General features: G+C 35.1%; 2 protein-coding genes across 3 annotated transcripts; one reads left to right on the top strand and one right to left on the bottom strand.

Annotated features, from left to right (window-relative positions):
- Positions 1–4,022: 4,022 nt before the first annotated feature.
- Positions 4,023–7,605, top strand: LOC100241687 (uncharacterized). Its single transcript, XM_002273943.3, has 6 exons — positions 4,023–4,146; positions 4,336–4,432; positions 5,435–5,792; positions 6,420–6,897; positions 6,987–7,045; positions 7,221–7,605. Exons 1-6 carry the CDS (start codon positions 4,038–4,040, stop codon positions 7,263–7,265), a joined length of 1,146 nt encoding a protein of 381 aa, XP_002273979.2. The 5' UTR covers positions 4,023–4,037; the 3' UTR covers positions 7,266–7,605.
- A 983-nt stretch (positions 7,606–8,588) lies between these two features.
- LOC100246805 (ubiquitin-conjugating enzyme E2 2) lies at positions 8,589–16,393 on the bottom strand. 2 transcript variants are annotated; one of them, XM_002273809.5, is made up of 6 exons: positions 16,153–16,393; positions 15,370–15,503; positions 15,204–15,229; positions 13,844–13,933; positions 13,660–13,748; positions 8,589–8,987 (listed from the first exon to the last, which is right to left on the bottom strand). In XM_002273809.5, the coding sequence occupies exons 2-6, from the start codon at positions 15,492–15,494 to the stop codon at positions 8,859–8,861; spliced, it is 459 nt and encodes a 152-aa protein (XP_002273845.1). In that variant the 5' UTR covers positions 15,495–15,503; positions 16,153–16,393; the 3' UTR covers positions 8,589–8,858. The 2 variants fall into 2 exon arrangements, with proteins under 2 accessions (XP_002273845.1, XP_010663393.1); XM_010665091.3 differs by having other exon boundaries at positions 16,157–16,370.
- Between the last annotated feature and the right edge of the window lie 607 nt (positions 16,394–17,000).

Here is a 17,000-nt window from a genome sequence, read left to right as displayed (position 1 = left end):
AATAAGTTGTAAGTCAATAATTTAAGAATAACTTAAACCTAAAAATAACTTAAATCATGAAGTAATAAGTTTAGTATTTTAAATATTAATAGTTTTTATTTTCAAAAATGACAAATAAGGTTGCTCCAACCTAGAGGGTGTTTGGTAAACCCAATTAATGATTTGATAAGTTAATTTAAGCTATTAAATAAATTAAATATTGTTAGGAATATTAAGCTAATCCAACCTATAGTAATCATCCTAGAGAGGGGGGGGAGGGTGAATAGGGTGATGGTCTCTTTTCGCAAATTTAAACAAGTGAATATAACAGACAATTATATGCAAGTATATAATAAGCAATATAAAGACAATTGCATATAAATTAAAGAGTATGGAAGAGAGAATGCAAACACAAGAGTTTATAGTGATTCGGCGCAACCCGGCCTACATCCATTATCCTTTAGCTTCAATCCCAAGCTTGAGGTTCCACTAATTCAAGGCTTCCAAACCAAGCCTTCAAGCTATACAATTGGATTATGGTTCCAATTCATTCTCTTGGACTTTTGGCTCCAAGCACCCTTTACAATTCTTAAGAGATACCACACTCTTGAGAAACTTCCTCTCAAAGGTTTACAAATAAATGATCTCACAAAAATCCTAGCACAAGAACTTTAAACTTAAATGATACAAGAAAACTACAATTGAAATGTGCACTAATGATATGCAAGTTTTAGAACAATGGTGCACTAAAAAACATTCTTCCAAGACTCAAATATAATCAAGAAAGATTTGGGAAGGTTAAGCTCTCTAAATAATTAAGATTGGAGCATTTTTATAGAAGAGAAAAACCAAACTAGCCATTTGGGGGTTCGACTGGTCGAGTTAGGAGTCAACCGATTGACTAGCCGTTAGCATTTAATGCTTGGCAGGTGACTGTTGGATCTCGACCGGACCGCAATTAGTTGAGGTTCAATTTTGACCGGTTGAACAACTGTTTTGGAAAAAAGAGAAAGTTTTTGCACCCTCGACCGGCTGAGCTGGGGGTTTACTCGAGCCTCGACTGGTTAAGCTGTGGGTCAACTCGGACCTCGACCGTTTGACCTTGTAGTCGACCGGTTCCTCACCCGGTTCAACCGGTTGATCTGTTTTTTGGCTCAACAACCAACTTTTTCAACTTAAAACCTTTTAAAACAAGTTTGAAAGACATTTAACACAAGGTTTTAGTTGAAAACATGAAATCATCCAATTCTTAAGATATTTAAAATAAAATAACATTTGGATGATTGTGGTACATAAGTAAAGAATGTAATGCATGAAAATCCTAGTGTACCAACAACCTTACAAAGAGATCTTATGAAGCTTGGGTTTTGAAAAACACTTCTCTTTGAGATGGTCTTCTTCTTCATGATTTCTCCTTGGCTTGATTTGTCTTTGTGATTGTCACTTTGGAAATCGTCTTGTAATCACACTTGGAATATAATCATTAGTTCTAAATCTTGTTTTGTTATCATCAAAATCAAGATTAACCAAACCTTGGTTTCACAAATATGTTTAATAAAATAATTTAATGGTTTGTTAGCTTGTACTATATGGGACTCCAATGCCCAATAATTTCAATTTTATGATAAATGATAGTAAGAATTCTCTTGTTAAGTGTATTATAATTTAAAAATAACTTTAAGTAAACAATTAACTTATCATTTATCTTAATCATTTTGGCCTTATATGTCCACCTTAATCAAAGTATATTTTACAATCATAACTCTAACTTATTTTTTATAATAAATTTTTCGTGGTTATCTTTATATATTCATAATACTTTAAATATGAATATTTAACAAATAAATTTATTACTCAATATTAATAAAAATAAATAATAATTAAAATTAATTATAATAAATATTAGTTGAAATTAATAAGAATAAATATGTCAATTTAGAATACATTTAAAGTTAATTTTACCAAATAATCTTAATATTTGAAGTAAAAATTAAATAATAAGTTTTAAGTTAATAATTTAACCTAAAATTAATTTAAGTCATTATACAACAAGTATTAAGTTTTACTAAATACTCTTTTAAGTCTTCTTTGACGTATTGATCAAAGTAATCAATAGTGATTTTGAAGGCTAATGGTTTTTATTTTCAAAAGTTACAAAACCTTAAAAAGTTATTATTGTATTTGTTGAAAAGTTATTCACCCCTATTGAGTACCCTTGTATACTAAAGTGTCTCAAAATTTATAATTTAGTTGTTCAACCAATTGCATTGTTGGTGCACGACAAGCAAAGAAGGTGTCCGACTAGCCTCCACGTGACATAGATGATAATTGCATGTGCACAAAAGAATGTTCGAATGAGTTTTCTGAGCACATCCCTGTGAAGCTTAAGTTAGAGATGAAATACTTGAGTAAGAGTTGTTTTTGGAAAAAATGGCAAAATACATTTCTTGTGGTGAAGAAAAGATATTTATCCTTACTCAAATGTAACGTCTTCTCGAATGCCTTAATTGTGTATTTTATTGTGCATTACTGTCTTTAATACCAATAATTGTTAGCTCATAATGATTGTTATGCCTTGATGAGTCTTAAAGTATGATGTTTTTAACCTGTTGCATTAATCAATACGCTTAATGTTCATTATAGTTAATGCTTGACCGACGAGTATGCATAGTGCCTAGTTGATTTGTTTTTGTCCGGACCATTAGGGTGGACGAAAATGCCACATGGCTCTTTTATAGAACATGCATTATTCTATACGACGTTAGGGATCATGCCAGATGGCGAAGAACGTCCCACATGCATGAAATTCTATTCTAAAAAATAATATTATAAACAAATTTATTCTTATTAGTGTATGTACATTTAACTTTTGCCAGTTTTAAATTTCATTAGTTAACATCTATATAAATTTGTTTCATTTATAAAATTTACTTTTTAGTAAAATTTTAGGTAAATGAGTTTAACAAATTTATAAAACATAAATTATATTATCTTAATAAAAAAATAAATTTATGATATATAAGATATGTATATTTTATATATTAACTTAAAATTTACATATCTCATATAAAAAGGATATAATAAGTAATAATATAGCTTATCATATCTCATTATCAATCATAAAATAAAAATATATTATCTTCTTTTATCATATTTTATACTATATCAAATCAATCAAATATAACCTTAAATTTTACCATATACTTTCAAATCGAGATTGCATATTCGGAGCATACTAATTCAATATCCTAAAATTTTCTTCCTCTTTTTGTAACAGACATCAGATTAGGAATCATTTTAGCATAATGCGTTTTTTTATGAAATAATTATTTTATTCCAAAACTTTCATAGAATTTATAATTCTTGTTAAGGAAGTGCTTTTAAAAACAATTTTGAAAAGTAATTTTTTAGAATAATTTTTGAAAATTGTTGGACGATGTTTATAGGATATTTGATGTTTTTGTGGTTTTTAAATGTGTTTTTTTTTTTCTTTTTTTGTTTCTAGAGAGTAAAAAACTAGTTTTAAAAAACAGTTACCCAACTGTTCACTCACGCCTATAGCACCTCCTGGTCTTTCTAATATGCAATCTCCTGTCTCCACCAGAAAAAAGGCCATAACGCTATTAACCAAGGCCCAGTGCATTGGCCCATTTCCATCCAACCGCCTCTCGCTATTAACGGCAACAATTCGAAATTTGAAATTCGAATTCACGAGCGTCTGAAATGGGACCCGCAAAAATGGAGCCGTTCAAAGAATTCAACTCGCATCATAGACCGTTCTTTATCCGCAGTGCTTCACCTCCATCCCTACTCGCACAAAGCTACTCTCTAGCACTGACTGCCACGCATTAAAAAAAGTGATCCAGATACACCTCAGCGTAACTCAGACTCTTGACTCATCCTTTTCTTCAAATGATATCCCTCCACGTCAGAGATCCCAAAAGGTCTCACAGCGGCAGCGCGAGTACCAAAATTCGGCTACGCCTGCGAGTATTACGAAAGCATCCCGAGTTTGAGTTTTCCCGCTCAAGACAGAACCCAGAGAACTTCAATTATAAATGGCTCCCTTCTTTCCTTCGTCATCATTAGCAATTTCATTTGATCGCAATCCCACAATCGAAGCCATTTCTATGGAGGAGGCCATCAAAGATCAGCCCTCTGTTCATGGTAAATGCTTTGCCCTAATATTCCGTTTGGACAATTGAAGGCAATCGAGTGTTTAACTGCATGATATTGTCTGCTTTTGATTGCTTGATTTAATATTTCTCTCTATCATGGAAGATTTTTTATTTGATTACTTAATTTAGTTTTAATTTCTCTCAGTATCATGTGTTGATATGAAAATTTGGTTTCCAGGGAAGTCTAAACTTCGGTATCCTCTGAGATCCGCTACTAAATCCAAGGAGGAGAAACAATCGACGGCAGATACTTCAAACTCTTCTGCAACCAAGAGGTCCTTTTTTTTTTTTTTTTTTTTCTAATGATATATATATTTTTATATATTTTAAATTTGTGCATTTTTTGTAATGTTGTTTAACGAGTAATACAGTCCTTTTCTAACGGTTTTTTTTTTCCTATGGTTGGATCCATGGGAAAAAATTGTTATTTTTTGGGGCTGATTTAAAGTCTACGCCTTTATTTGATTTGGCGGGAATTTCTTTCTTCCTCTGAGAATAAAAAAAAAAGATGGTGGATGTGTTGCTTTGAAATGGATACAAGAATTGATGGACTGCTGGAAATCAATTCATTTACTTTGGGAGATTTGTGGTTAAATAATTAAGGAATTAATTTCAATGGCCAAAAACAAATTCAAATTAATGAAGCAGAGAATTAGGAATTTTTTGATGGAGTTACTAGAGATGATTTGAAAAATTCTTCTGCTTTCCTCATTTGTGTAGATGTAGTGGGGAATCTGTATATATACCTCTATATATATAACATCTTAGGGGTGGATATCTGTTTGCTAATTCCCACTTAATTATGAGTCAATGACTGTCATTCCCTTGTGTTTTCTTATTAAGTCAATTTCAAATTTCATCAAGTTGGGGTACCCTGTTGGTGTTCAGTCATATTTTCTACTTACAATAAAGTAAGTACTCAATCCAATATTGTTAATTAAACCAATACCCACAGGTATTGTGTTCAATATTCTTGTTAGCAATTCTGTTTAAAGCATCCACTTGCAGCAGATCAGTCAAGAAAAAAATGCCACAGTTTTGAATTGGTTACTAATTTTGAATTGAAATATGACTAATTTATGTAAGCAGCTCTGTCCTAGGCATCGACTGTTGCAGAGCATCACCCAAAATTGATATGTTTAAATGTTTGATACACTTCTAATATTGGTAACAAGAACATGCAGATGTTTACATTTTTGTATTTTCACTTTCAACCTTTTACCACCACCATGCCATATTCAAAAGAATTGATTTCAACTGGGATTATGCTTGTTCAGGGGAAGAATTGTCTCAAAGGTCAGTCAGAGTGTTAGTGTCCTCGACAGCTCTACCAAGGACACAGCAGCCAAGCCGCCTAGAAGATTTTCTATTCCTGCCAAGTCAAATGTCAGCCCCCACATGAAACCGGCTGGCAACATTACTCCAATTTCTGAGACTAGGGCCAAGAGGTCTGTTACCAATCAAGGGAAAATTGCCACACCAGTTTCTGATGTTTCCAAATCAGGGAACCGCAGGAACTCCAGCTATATATCCTCAGCAACATATTGGTTGTCACAGATTAAGCTATCTGAATCTGCTGCTATGCACTCAATTTCACTTGGTTTCTTCAAACTTGCCTTGGAGGCTGGATGTAAGGTATACTCTTTTAGACATCCTAATCAATCATTGGTTAAGTTCAATTATTGAAACTTGTTTCAAGAAGCATCCCTTTTTCCTTTCATATGGACACCATGCTTTGAACTAGCCAGCAACCATTCATTTCAAATCGGAAAGTAATCAATTCCAACCTGTCCAAATTCGAGGAATGTTCAAACAGAACCCCATTTACATCAATGTGGTAGAAAGCTAAATGCCTACAGTAGGTCTCCTTATTTTTGTTTAGGAGGTTGTGAATTGATCATCTGCTTTCTCCAAGTTTGATGCTTTTTTTTTTTTTTTTTTTTTTTTTTTTTCATGTAGTAAGATTTTTCTAGTTCTTTATTTCTTTCTTTCTTTTTTCTTTAAATTCTTCCTTTTTAAAAGGCCATTCTCTTATTTTTTTATTTCAGTAGAAAAGCTCAATGTTTCACCATCTAGCTGATCAGTCCAACTATTAATTCTGTTCTGTATGAAGCACGTTTGTGCTTTTATTTATGATGGGTAGGTTACTAAAAGTGCAAAATAAGATATCTATTCATGAATGTTTGTGGACTTTATTTCTGCATATGTATCTAGTTCTGAGCCCTTTTTTGTATTTTTCCTTGGTTTAAATATTGAATTCAGCCTCTCCAGAGAATGCGTGAAGAGCTAAAGTCTTATGCACGCCGGAATAGCCTTGGTGAACTCGGAGAATCTGTGAAAGAATTATTCAGTAGTTATGAAATTTCAGAGAACTTGGAGCAGTTGCAGGTTTCTGAAACTTGTTCTCAGGTGCCTGGAGAGGGAACTCGATCATCTGATGATGATGTTCACAGCTCTTCTTCTACTAGGAGCACTAGGAAACTGAAACCAAAGTCCTTGAACACTGATGCTGCTCAAGTTTCTTCAGTCACAGAATCCGCCAATAAGGAGACTACTCAGAAGAATAATCCTGCAACTAGAGTCAGGGGGTCATTGAATAAGAATTCAGTGAATACAAGATCGGTTTCTGACTCTGGGAGCCGTAACTTACAAAGGAAACCCCAGAAGCCAAGTAAGCAAGACTCTAAAACAGAGAAGGTTGTGATAAAGAAACAAGGAAAGAAATCTGCAAATGAAGAAGGTAAATGCAGAGTGGGACTTTCCTTGTAATTCTTTAACCTCATTGTGTACATTTGAGTTGAGAAACTCATGAGTTGGTTTCTCTTACAGGTCCAGTCAATTCTTTGCCAACAGAGGAAACAACACTTCAAGAAAACAAAGAAAACATGGTAAACTAGCTACTTTCTTTTAATTGTTTGAAATTTCAAATATTAAGAATCTGAAACTCATCCATTGCCCCTGATATGTTTTATAATTGAAGTTAGTGTGGATTTTCTGATATTAGCAAAGGTCATTTCATATTTGATCATGAAATAATATGTTGTATTCCTTGTCTGCTTGTAGGATGCCCCTCTGATGGAAGAAACTAGTTTGACTGAAGTAATGTAGACATGCTGCACCAAACATGCTGTGAACTCCTTATAAAACTCTTTTACTCTTGTTGGATTTTGTCTTCAGTGTTTTTTAGTGAGGGCTTTTCCTTTGTATAGAAAGGGTCAATGTGAAAGTGGTGATCCGGTCTGGTGTGAAAGTGAAACTAAGCATTTACTATTCATTTTCCCTTGTTATTGTCCAGTAAGACTGGGATTGTTTGTGTCTAGTATCATACAGTTATTCTGGTGATTTAAATTGTATCGAAGTACTAAGCTTCATTTTTGGTGTCCTGATATAAGATAGTATATGTTTGCAAGCATGACTTCTTTACCTTATATACTTGGGATTTACTCTACTCCTATTCTGTTTTTCATACAAAATACATACTGTTATTGACTTTGAACATCCATTCCTCAGCTGCTTTCCTCCCTGTTCAAAGCCGAGTCTGATTTGGGCTGAATGAATACTAACTTGGCACTTGGAACTGCTTTCCTCAGCTCCCTTCTCACACTAGCAGCCTTTTGTGAATTGGACATCATTCTTGAAACAGACGTGAATCTTATTCCGGGTACAGGAAGCGATTTTTGTGTTGATTGGTCAAGTTAGTGTTGTGTCAAATCCTAAACATTTAATTAGATCAACCCAAACGTGACATTGTTAAACAGGTCAGCCTAAACATGACACGTAATAATCAGTTAAACATGGGACATGGTTTTTTTTTGGATATCTGTGGATGTTTGGACCAACTTACGCCTATCTTGATTAATCCCACGGGGCCTTGAAGTTAATGACTAGATAAGCCTCCAATGGGCCTTGAAGTTAACGACTAGACAAGCCTCCAATGGCCCTCAAGGGACTTGAACTGGTGACCATTGGGGAGCAAACCCAAGGCCGCAACTAAGCTATCCCTCAAGGTTAAGTTTATTTAACATGTTTTATGACTCATCAAGTCTAATACGAGTTAAACAGGTTAGAGTTACAATCAAATTAATCGACATAATTTATTATATAGATAAAACAACTTGTTTATTAAATAGGTGGTGTAAGGTGACACAAATTTAACTCCAGCATGATTATACTCAAACTAATGAAAAACATGTTGAGTTTGGATCCCATTGTATCAAATTTTAGATTAGTATCGTCTGAACAACAAAAAGCAGCTGCAAACAGGACAATTTCATTATCTAAACAAGGAGAGCAAGTGCGCAGGCAATTGCATAGGCGAAGAGAAATTGGTTGATCCTAGAATCATTGGTACCCTTGCCATCATTTTCATGTTGGGCATCATTAGTTTATCAAATAGTTAGTTATATAATGGCAATAATGTAGGACTTACTATTTTTGCAATCAAACAATCCCGATTTTTCAAGTAGTTCATAATATTCAAGGCAGTTGATTCATACAATTCTATCAGACACGAAATTAAAACACAAATTGCTGCAAACATAGTCTTAAGATTCAGACAAGGAAAATACAAGATGTGCAGTACATGATTAAAGTGAGACCTTTTGCACAGCACAAGGTTCTTAAAGTGGCATCATCACTGAAATCAAACCTGCATACTTAAAGACAGACAGGAACTGCCATGCCTGTGCACCAATGGCAGAGTTAGTCCGCTGTCCAGCTCTGCTCAACAATTTCCCTCACTCTTCTGTTGTACTCACGCTTATTCTCACTAAACATCCGAGCAGCTTCTGAATTTGCAGGAGAATTGGGGTTGGGATCACAGAGCAGTGACTGCAACAAGAGGATGAAAAGTTAGAACATCATGTAGAGTATTTGCATGAGGTAACTTGAATTTAACAAAGATCCATCTTACTTGTAAGCAATCCAGAGTTTAATACTTTATTAAAAGTGACAATAAGCTGATTTTATAGTTTCATTCTCTATCAAAATCAATATGCAGGTAAAGAGGATCTTGGAAGCAAGCTCATTGACTTATAATGGTAGTCCTAATAGCAATTTTTTTTATAGGTTGAAATACACAACATGAAGAGGCACTGTAGGGGAGTAGCCCAAGTGCACTAAGTCTCCATGGTACACCCACAGCAGAAACTGAAAAGAGCAAAATGAAAGGCCAAATTAAACATCACTCTACAACAACAAAACCCCACAACACCCGTTCCACCCCAACATTGACACACAGAACAACCCGTATAATTAATGAAACCCGTATTGAATGTCTGCCGTCGTCCACAATCTTCTTCATGGAGGCATGCATCAATTTCTTTTAGCTTTCTTTATATATCAGCCACCTAAAAAATCTCCTATTACTAAACTGCTAACAAGCAAAAGGATTTGCAGCTCTGTTATATATCAATTGCTAGAAAGCACCTCTTTGACCATCTTCAAGACTACAAAAGGAAAACCCCAAACAATGAGAAGAACATAGCATTCCTTCATGATTGAAGGGTAGACCAAAGATTGTTTACTGACCCTTCGGGTTTGCACATGCAACAACAATTAAACAACACACTTCCTCCACTCATCAAACAATTCCACACATCAAAGGCAGAATCAGATCTGCTGCTTTGCTTAAAGTTGTTAATGTGAAAGTTTGTCAACTCTTCCCACACTATTAATCAGGCAAAGAAATGCCACTTCGTTGAGGAGATGTTCTCCTTCCTCACTGCCAAGACCCACACACCACAACCTACAACTCAAAAGACAGGAACACTGATGAACCACTCAAATCAGCAGCAGTCTCATTTCTTCTACTTCAAAGATAAGCAACAAGGGATGGAGCTCAGACCACCACATCAGGGGTTAGCATTGTGGGTCAAGGAAATAAATAAGAAATATCCTGCTTGATTTATTCAACCCTGAAATTCTAAATAATTCATGGTAACAACAACAGAAGAGGCAGGGCAAACCAGCCTTTTGAAAGAAATAAGAATTAAACAGGAAATGCTTTGATTAGTTTCTAGGATTACAAGAACTATGGGGTCATCAATTTGAAGCAATATGTGACAGATGAAAATAAGGCATTGATTAGTTTCAAGCATTACAAGAACCATGGGGCAGTCTGAACCAATATGTGACAGAGATGAAAATAAGGACTTCATTTGTGACAGAGATGATGATGATGATGATGATAACAACAACAACAATAATAATAATAATAATAATGACATAGATGAAAATAAGGCCGTCATTTGAGAGAGATTATTAAAATTATTATTATTATTATTATTACATGCAATGAAAATATCTAATAAGTAAAGAACACTTTTCTACATGATAGTCTTTGTTCTTGTTTTGAACAAGTTATTGCCACATGAGCTGCACCATGTTCAACTCAAATTTCATATTTTTTTAAGGCACACCCCAAATACACAAAGGGTATATATCAAGGCGCACCTCAAATACATACAAAGGATGACAATAGGAGGAAAGGGGAGAAAAACAACTCCAACTCACACCCATCCCCTGTTTGCAATCCAACCCATCAATGAATCTATCAAAAGAATAAGTAGCTTGAAGAGGTTCATGAGTCCAAAGGAAAAGGGTGCAGACCAGGAAATCTCTTAGTGATAGATCTGACTGCTCCACTCATTCAAAAGAAATTTTCGCGAATTCTTCCCCCACAAAACTCTCATGTCATCCCAATAATAACTCTTTCACCAAAGAAGGGAGCAACCAAGAGATATCATGAGGAAAGAACAAAGGATGCCACAACCACCTAGCTTTCCCAGAATGCACAAGTAGATGGTTAGGTGATTCTTCTGCACTTTTACACATACAACATATTCACTAAAATCCATCCCCTTATTTTGAATTGATCCAAGGTCGGGATCCTCTCTGAGCTACCTCCCATGAAAAAAAATAAAAATAAAGATAAAAATAAAAATAAATACAACCACCTTTGAAGGAGCACAAGAGGCCACACTTCTTTTGAGTGGAATGCAACCCTCCATCCAACTCCAATCCAAAATAGAATGATTTTTAGTGAAAAAATCCCTTTCTTATTAGCTTCCCAAACCAGTCTATACTCTTCCCCACTAGGGTCCTGGTCTCATTAAGCAACCTAAGCAAAGCGTCAACATTATATAATTCCCAAGCTTGGGAATGTCTTAAGAATTCCCATTCTTATTAGCCTCCCAAACCAGTCTATACTCTTCCCCACTTGGGTCCTAGTCTCATTAAGCCGCCTAAGCAAAGCCTCAACACTATATAATTCCCAAACCTGGGAATGTCTTAAGAAGAGAGGGTTCCAAAATCCTTGCCCTCCCACTACCTCTCAAGCATTAGCCACCTATGCATTCCCACACTAGGCATCCTACCAAGATTTGATTCTCCTTCCATTACGAATTACAAATCTGGTTTTAGCCTTAAAAGAACCCCAAATTCCTTTTATCATCTTTCGCAACCCAACTCCACAACTCTCTCTCCTAAACACCACCATCTTGGTCCCTCATTGTATTTTCCCACAATCACATGTCTCCACAGAAGATCCCTCTCTCAAAGCCAATCTCCAGCTCCATGTACCAAGTAAGGCTTAATCTAGAGAAAGATAAGACTTTGATGCCAAGTCCCCCAATTTTCTTATGCTAAGTTCCCCTTTGGATATTTTCCAGCCTTAGGTCCCCACCCTATGGATGACAAATGGGGACATGAAGCTTTTTCTGCATCAATACCATGCATTATCATTTATAGTGCATTAGTCCACATGCTAGCCTATAGTTTTGTTTTATTAAAACAAATATATATATATTTTTTTTTTCATAAGTAAAAGCACAAAAAGATAGCATATATAATGAATAAAGAGAGCCCAAAATCCAACCCAAAGCATACAGGGAGTATACGACAAGCACCTAAATGCAAGAGCAAAAAAGAAGAGGGGAAACCAAAAACTTAACCCCCCCACTCCTCATCTCGAATCCAACCAATAAAAAAAAATTTATTAAAAATAAAGGATCATCATTTATAAACAACTTAGTCCAAGACCAAAAATTACAAACAAAAGAATTTTTCATCCTTTGAATCAAAAGCTCTTCATTATCAAAGACAATCTTGTTTCTTTCTTTCCAAACCGTTCAAAAGAGACATAATGGAGCTATCATCCAAGCCTTTTTACGCTTCTTGCCCACAAAGGAACCATGCCAACCAATAAAGGTCTCTCTAATCGACAATGGGAGGACCCATGTCACACCAAAAATAGCAAATAATAACTCCCACAAAACCCTAGCCATGGTACAATGGATTAGAATATGATCAATTAACTCTTCTTCGGAACAACAAAGGAACATCTATTAACTAGGGACCTCCCCCTCCTCTTTAGTTGATCCAAAGTCAAAGTATCCCCTCACGGAACTTCCCAAGTGAAAAAGCCCGCCTTAGTAGGAACACAAGGGCTCCAAATTATGCTCCTTGGAAATGGGACTACAATCCTAAGCTCCAATGCACCATAAAGGGACTTAATAGAAAATTTCCCATCCTTGGTCTTTTTCCAAAGCACCCTCTTCCTTTGTAATGTCACAAGGAACCCCTCCACCATCTCCACCTCTCAATCATTGAAAGGCCTAGAGAATTGAAGATTCCAACCCCCCTCCTCATCTAAAGTGTCCCAAACCTCTGCTACCTACGCCTCTTTTGAAGTCGCCAAGGCATACAAAGAGGGGAAAGAATCACATAAAGCATCATCCCCACACCACTTATCCTTCCAATATCTCACTCTTCTTCCATCCCCCACTGAGAATGCAATTTTGTTATTCAAAAAAGACCCTTCCTGATTTCCTTCCATAACCCCACGTCATACCCCTCCCTCACTTCACAAGTACACTGGCCCCCTTCTTCCACCTCAAACTTCCTACTAATAACATGCTTCCAAAGAGTCTTTTTTTCTTCTGCAAAACATTAACTCTATTTATACAAAAGAGCCCTATTATGAGTAGAGAGACATCTAACACCCAAGCCACCCTTACTTTTATCCGGAGAGACAATCACCCACTTTACAAGATGAAGCTTCCTCTCCCAAGCCCCCCCACACATAGAAAATCTCTTTGGATCTGCTTTAATCTCAATCTAACCACTCTTGACATACGCAACAAAGACATGAGGTAAATGGGTATGCTAGACAACGTACTCCGAATGAGAGTGATTCTCCCTCCTTCAAATATAAATTGTCTTTTCCACATGGCTAGCCTCTTATGAAACCTTTCCTCCATCCCATCCCAAACAGCCACAGATTTATGCGGACCACCCAAGGGAAGCCCCAAGTAAGAAGAGGGAAGCATCCCCACCTTGCAACCGAGCTCAAGTGCCAAAATCTTTGAAATTCTCTACCCTCCCCACCGTTTATTAAAACTAATATGAATGGTCACATTTTCTTGTAGTTAAGTCCCTCATACAATTGTTAACTAAAAACAATGGCAACATTATCCACATAATAATTGTATATTGACAATACCTGAATAGACGTAAGTATAGCTGCTACATCATATATAGGACTCCACTGATTTTGTAGAATATCGAGACAAATACTTCCATCTGCATAGACTGGCCAATTCAAAATAAAAGGTAGAAGTAAGAAACCGCAGCTAAAGAAATATTTAACATGAAGTGATACTAATTGCAACATAGTTCCAACTTACTATTTGGATGGAACATACGGGAAACAAATCGCACTGTTGGTGGTTTGTTTGGATACTCCTCCGAAAACTGAAGTGTCAATTTAAACGTACCTAAAGAACTCAAAAGGATATCTTTATAGATTTGAATGGAATCGAACTAAAAGAATGTTCCATGCCTTTCTAACAGTTATAAAGGAAAATAGAAGATTAAAATAATCAGAAAAATGAACACAATAGTATGACTTATTTTTTTTCTTTATGTTAAGTCACATTAGAAGACCATACAACACAAAAACAAACTGTAATTGTTCTATAGCAAAAACATACATGCATGGTCTGGTAGACTGGCAGCATTGATTTAATAACAGATCATTCTTATCCATACACAGAAACACAGACTCGGTTACATCACTACAAAGTCAACAATACACTTAGTGTCAACTTTCAAACATACATTGTACTTGCAGCACCAGCATTAGCAGGTTCCCTGATTTTTTATTTATTTTTTATCAGAAACAAGAGATGTATAAATTTATATTAATGAAAACATGAGAAGGATGAGGAGTCTTCCCCATGATTACAAAAAAATCAGATTATAATATGATTGACCAGCAGGTTCCCTGATTTTTGAGGCTGAATAAAATTTCAAACAGATACATGTGGTAACTAACTAACTATTAGGCCACAATACCTTTAAAGTAATACTGTTTGATGCAGCTGATGCACCTTCAGGAATGGTAATACCACACACAATGCCATCCACACAGTGAACATGCTTGTGATAGTCAATTAATATAAAAAGAATGATGTATGAGAAGGCAGTTACATTAGCAATATTCAATTAATCTAAGCCATCTAATATTTTCGAATTTTTTGTTATGTGCAAATCAAATTTGCATCAAATGATAAGGCAGTAGAACTCTCATCTTAATCTCAAATGACAGTACAAAGAAAGATCAAAGAGACAACAACAATATGTGTGCGTTTGGGTGGGTGTGTGCTGCCATAAAAGTTGCCAATTCGAACAACTATTAGAAGAGGAGAAAATTCGAATTGTTTTATAATATGGGGGTATTTGAAAATCCCATGCATCCCATTGTCTATAAGTGTATTAACAACAGATTGTGAACTCAACTTAACAAAAGCTATCACTACCATCACCAAAATGATATTGTGTAATAAAAATAGTTCAATCCCCAAGATCCTAACACGAACTTGACTCAAACAACAGTTATGGAAAATAAATAGACTCAAACTCGTAGATGTAATGGGTAGCACAATGTTCTCAAGTCATATGACATGCAAACCATGTGGAAAGATTGCATAAGATCACCACAAAGTTAATAATAAAAAATGATCCTTAGAGCAAGAATAGACTCACCTCCATCCCATGGAGTGTCATCTGGACTGCAATCCAAATCAGAAAAGAAACCAGAAATGGCTTATCCAACCATACTTAAACATACTGAGAAAGTAAAAGGCAAATAAATAAACACATAACATAAGCAAACACAATAACAGTTTTCATGAATTTTGTTGCCCATTACCCAAATATAACAGCATTCCAAAGCATTATATTGTTGTCTTGGGGAGCTCCACTGATGCCGGCAGGGGGGTCCTGTTGCAACCTCTTAAAATCTCTCATCAACCTCTTCCTAGCTGGGGTCGACATAGTCACGGCCTATAAATTTCAATCAACACCAACCAAAAGAACCCCAATTCACTAATTGTTCTCTCAAACACTATTGAAGATACATACAAACCACAGCCTTCTGTTTGATTGTGGAGAAAATGGAGAAAAGAAATGAAAGCAAAATTTTGAAAATTCAACTAAACTCAACAATGCATATTGCTTGTACTATCAGGTTTCGTTGAGACAAAAATTTGCACTATCTCAGGACTTCTAAAATCAAAGCTCAAAAATTAAAAGAAATTAACAACAATTCTCTTTGCCCACATTTTCTCAGCAACCAAACGTGACCTTATAGTATTTATTAACAATTTAGACTACCGGTGAATCCACATAATACTGAGAACTAGAGCTCAAGCTACACGAAAAAACTACAAAAACGCATCAAAAAAGGCAACAAAGCCAAGCTTGAGATTAGGGTTTTCTATGGTTCCGTATACACGCCAAGAAAAACAAGAGCTTTCGCCAATAGCCCGCCACAGGAAAATCCCGTTCTGTGTTTGGGATATAGATTTCCACTCATCCAAACACACCATCGGGTTTTGGTGTCACCAAACACAAAATTGGTCCTTCTTCTATTCTCATCAAGATCACAATAAACAACAATTCCACTAAAAAAAATGACAGGAATTAAAATTACCCACGAAATCTCTAGGCTGCGAACCAGATTAGAAGAGAGGTTTCGGAGTCTCTCCTAAAAGCGTCAAACCCAGACAAAGGAGGAATCGCCGAACGCAGAGAGGGAAACGAAAGCTAGAGAGAGAAGCTAACGGAGGCCTGTGTTTGTAATTGGGAATTGGGATTTGAAAGAGTAAGATGGAGAATCGGATTGCTACGTTCACTGTCCCCACACTACCACTTCCCTCAATTTTTTACTTGTGTGTACGAAACTTTTCTTCTTTCATTACCGTAATTCAAGGTAGCGATCATTCCCACGTAATTATTATTTGATTTTTTTAATCAAAATTTCAACAATTTTATTTTTAATTTTTTTTTTTGAGACATGCTTAAATTTGAATAAATTTAAATCTGTCTGAAATTCAGACATTCATGTAAAACGCATATATCACCATTTAAATTTCTTTTAAAAATTAAAAATATTTTTAACTTTTTACATTGGATAAAATAAATTAAAATAAAATTTAACTTAATCAAATAGTACTAAATTATTTAAAGCTCATTAAAGCAAATCATTTTTTGAATATTTAATAAAAAATAGTTTGATGAAAAAAAATTGGGTGATTAATTATACAATAAAATAGAATGATTTCAATTCATCCCTATTCTGAAATCAATATTTGATTAATTTCGGTTTTAATAATAACAAAATAATGTTTGAAACTAATAATTTAAGACGAGAAGATTTTTAAAAAAACAATTAAAGATGTATTGAGTTAAAGGAAATAGAAAAACTTCAAATTAAATATCTACTAAGACTTATTTATTAGGATTTGTTTATAAGAGTATTAGTATATTAAAATCATACAT

Source organism: Vitis vinifera, chromosome 17 (genome assembly GCF_030704535.1).
Source record: "Vitis vinifera cultivar Pinot Noir 40024 chromosome 17, ASM3070453v1".
Classification (NCBI taxonomy): Eukaryota; Viridiplantae; Streptophyta; class Magnoliopsida; order Vitales; family Vitaceae; genus Vitis; species Vitis vinifera.
This window is presented reverse-complemented; position numbering and strand designations above follow the sequence as displayed.

Coding starts and splice junctions, on each gene's coding strand:
- LOC100241687 (XM_002273943.3), top strand. CDS start 4,038: ATGGCTCCCTTCTTTCCTTCGTCATCATTAGCAATTTCATTTGATCGC. Junction 5,793..6,419: donor CCTTGGAGGCTGGATGTAAG/GTATACTCTTTT, acceptor TATTGAATTCAG/CCTCTCCAGAGAATGCGTGA. Junction 7,046..7,220: donor AAGAAAACAAAGAAAACATG/GTAAACTAGCTA, acceptor GTCTGCTTGTAG/GATGCCCCTCTGATGGAAGA.
- LOC100246805 (XM_002273809.5), bottom strand. CDS start 15,494: ATGTCGACCCCAGCTAGGAAGAGGTTGATGAGAGATTTTAAGAGGTTG. Junction 15,230..15,369: donor TGGAATGCTGTTATATTTGG/GTAATGGGCAAC, acceptor TTTGGATTGCAG/TCCAGATGACACTCCATGGG. Junction 8,988..13,659: donor CTATACTTACGTCTATTCAG/GTATTGTCAATA, acceptor CTCTTGTTGCAG/TCACTGCTCTGTGATCCCAA.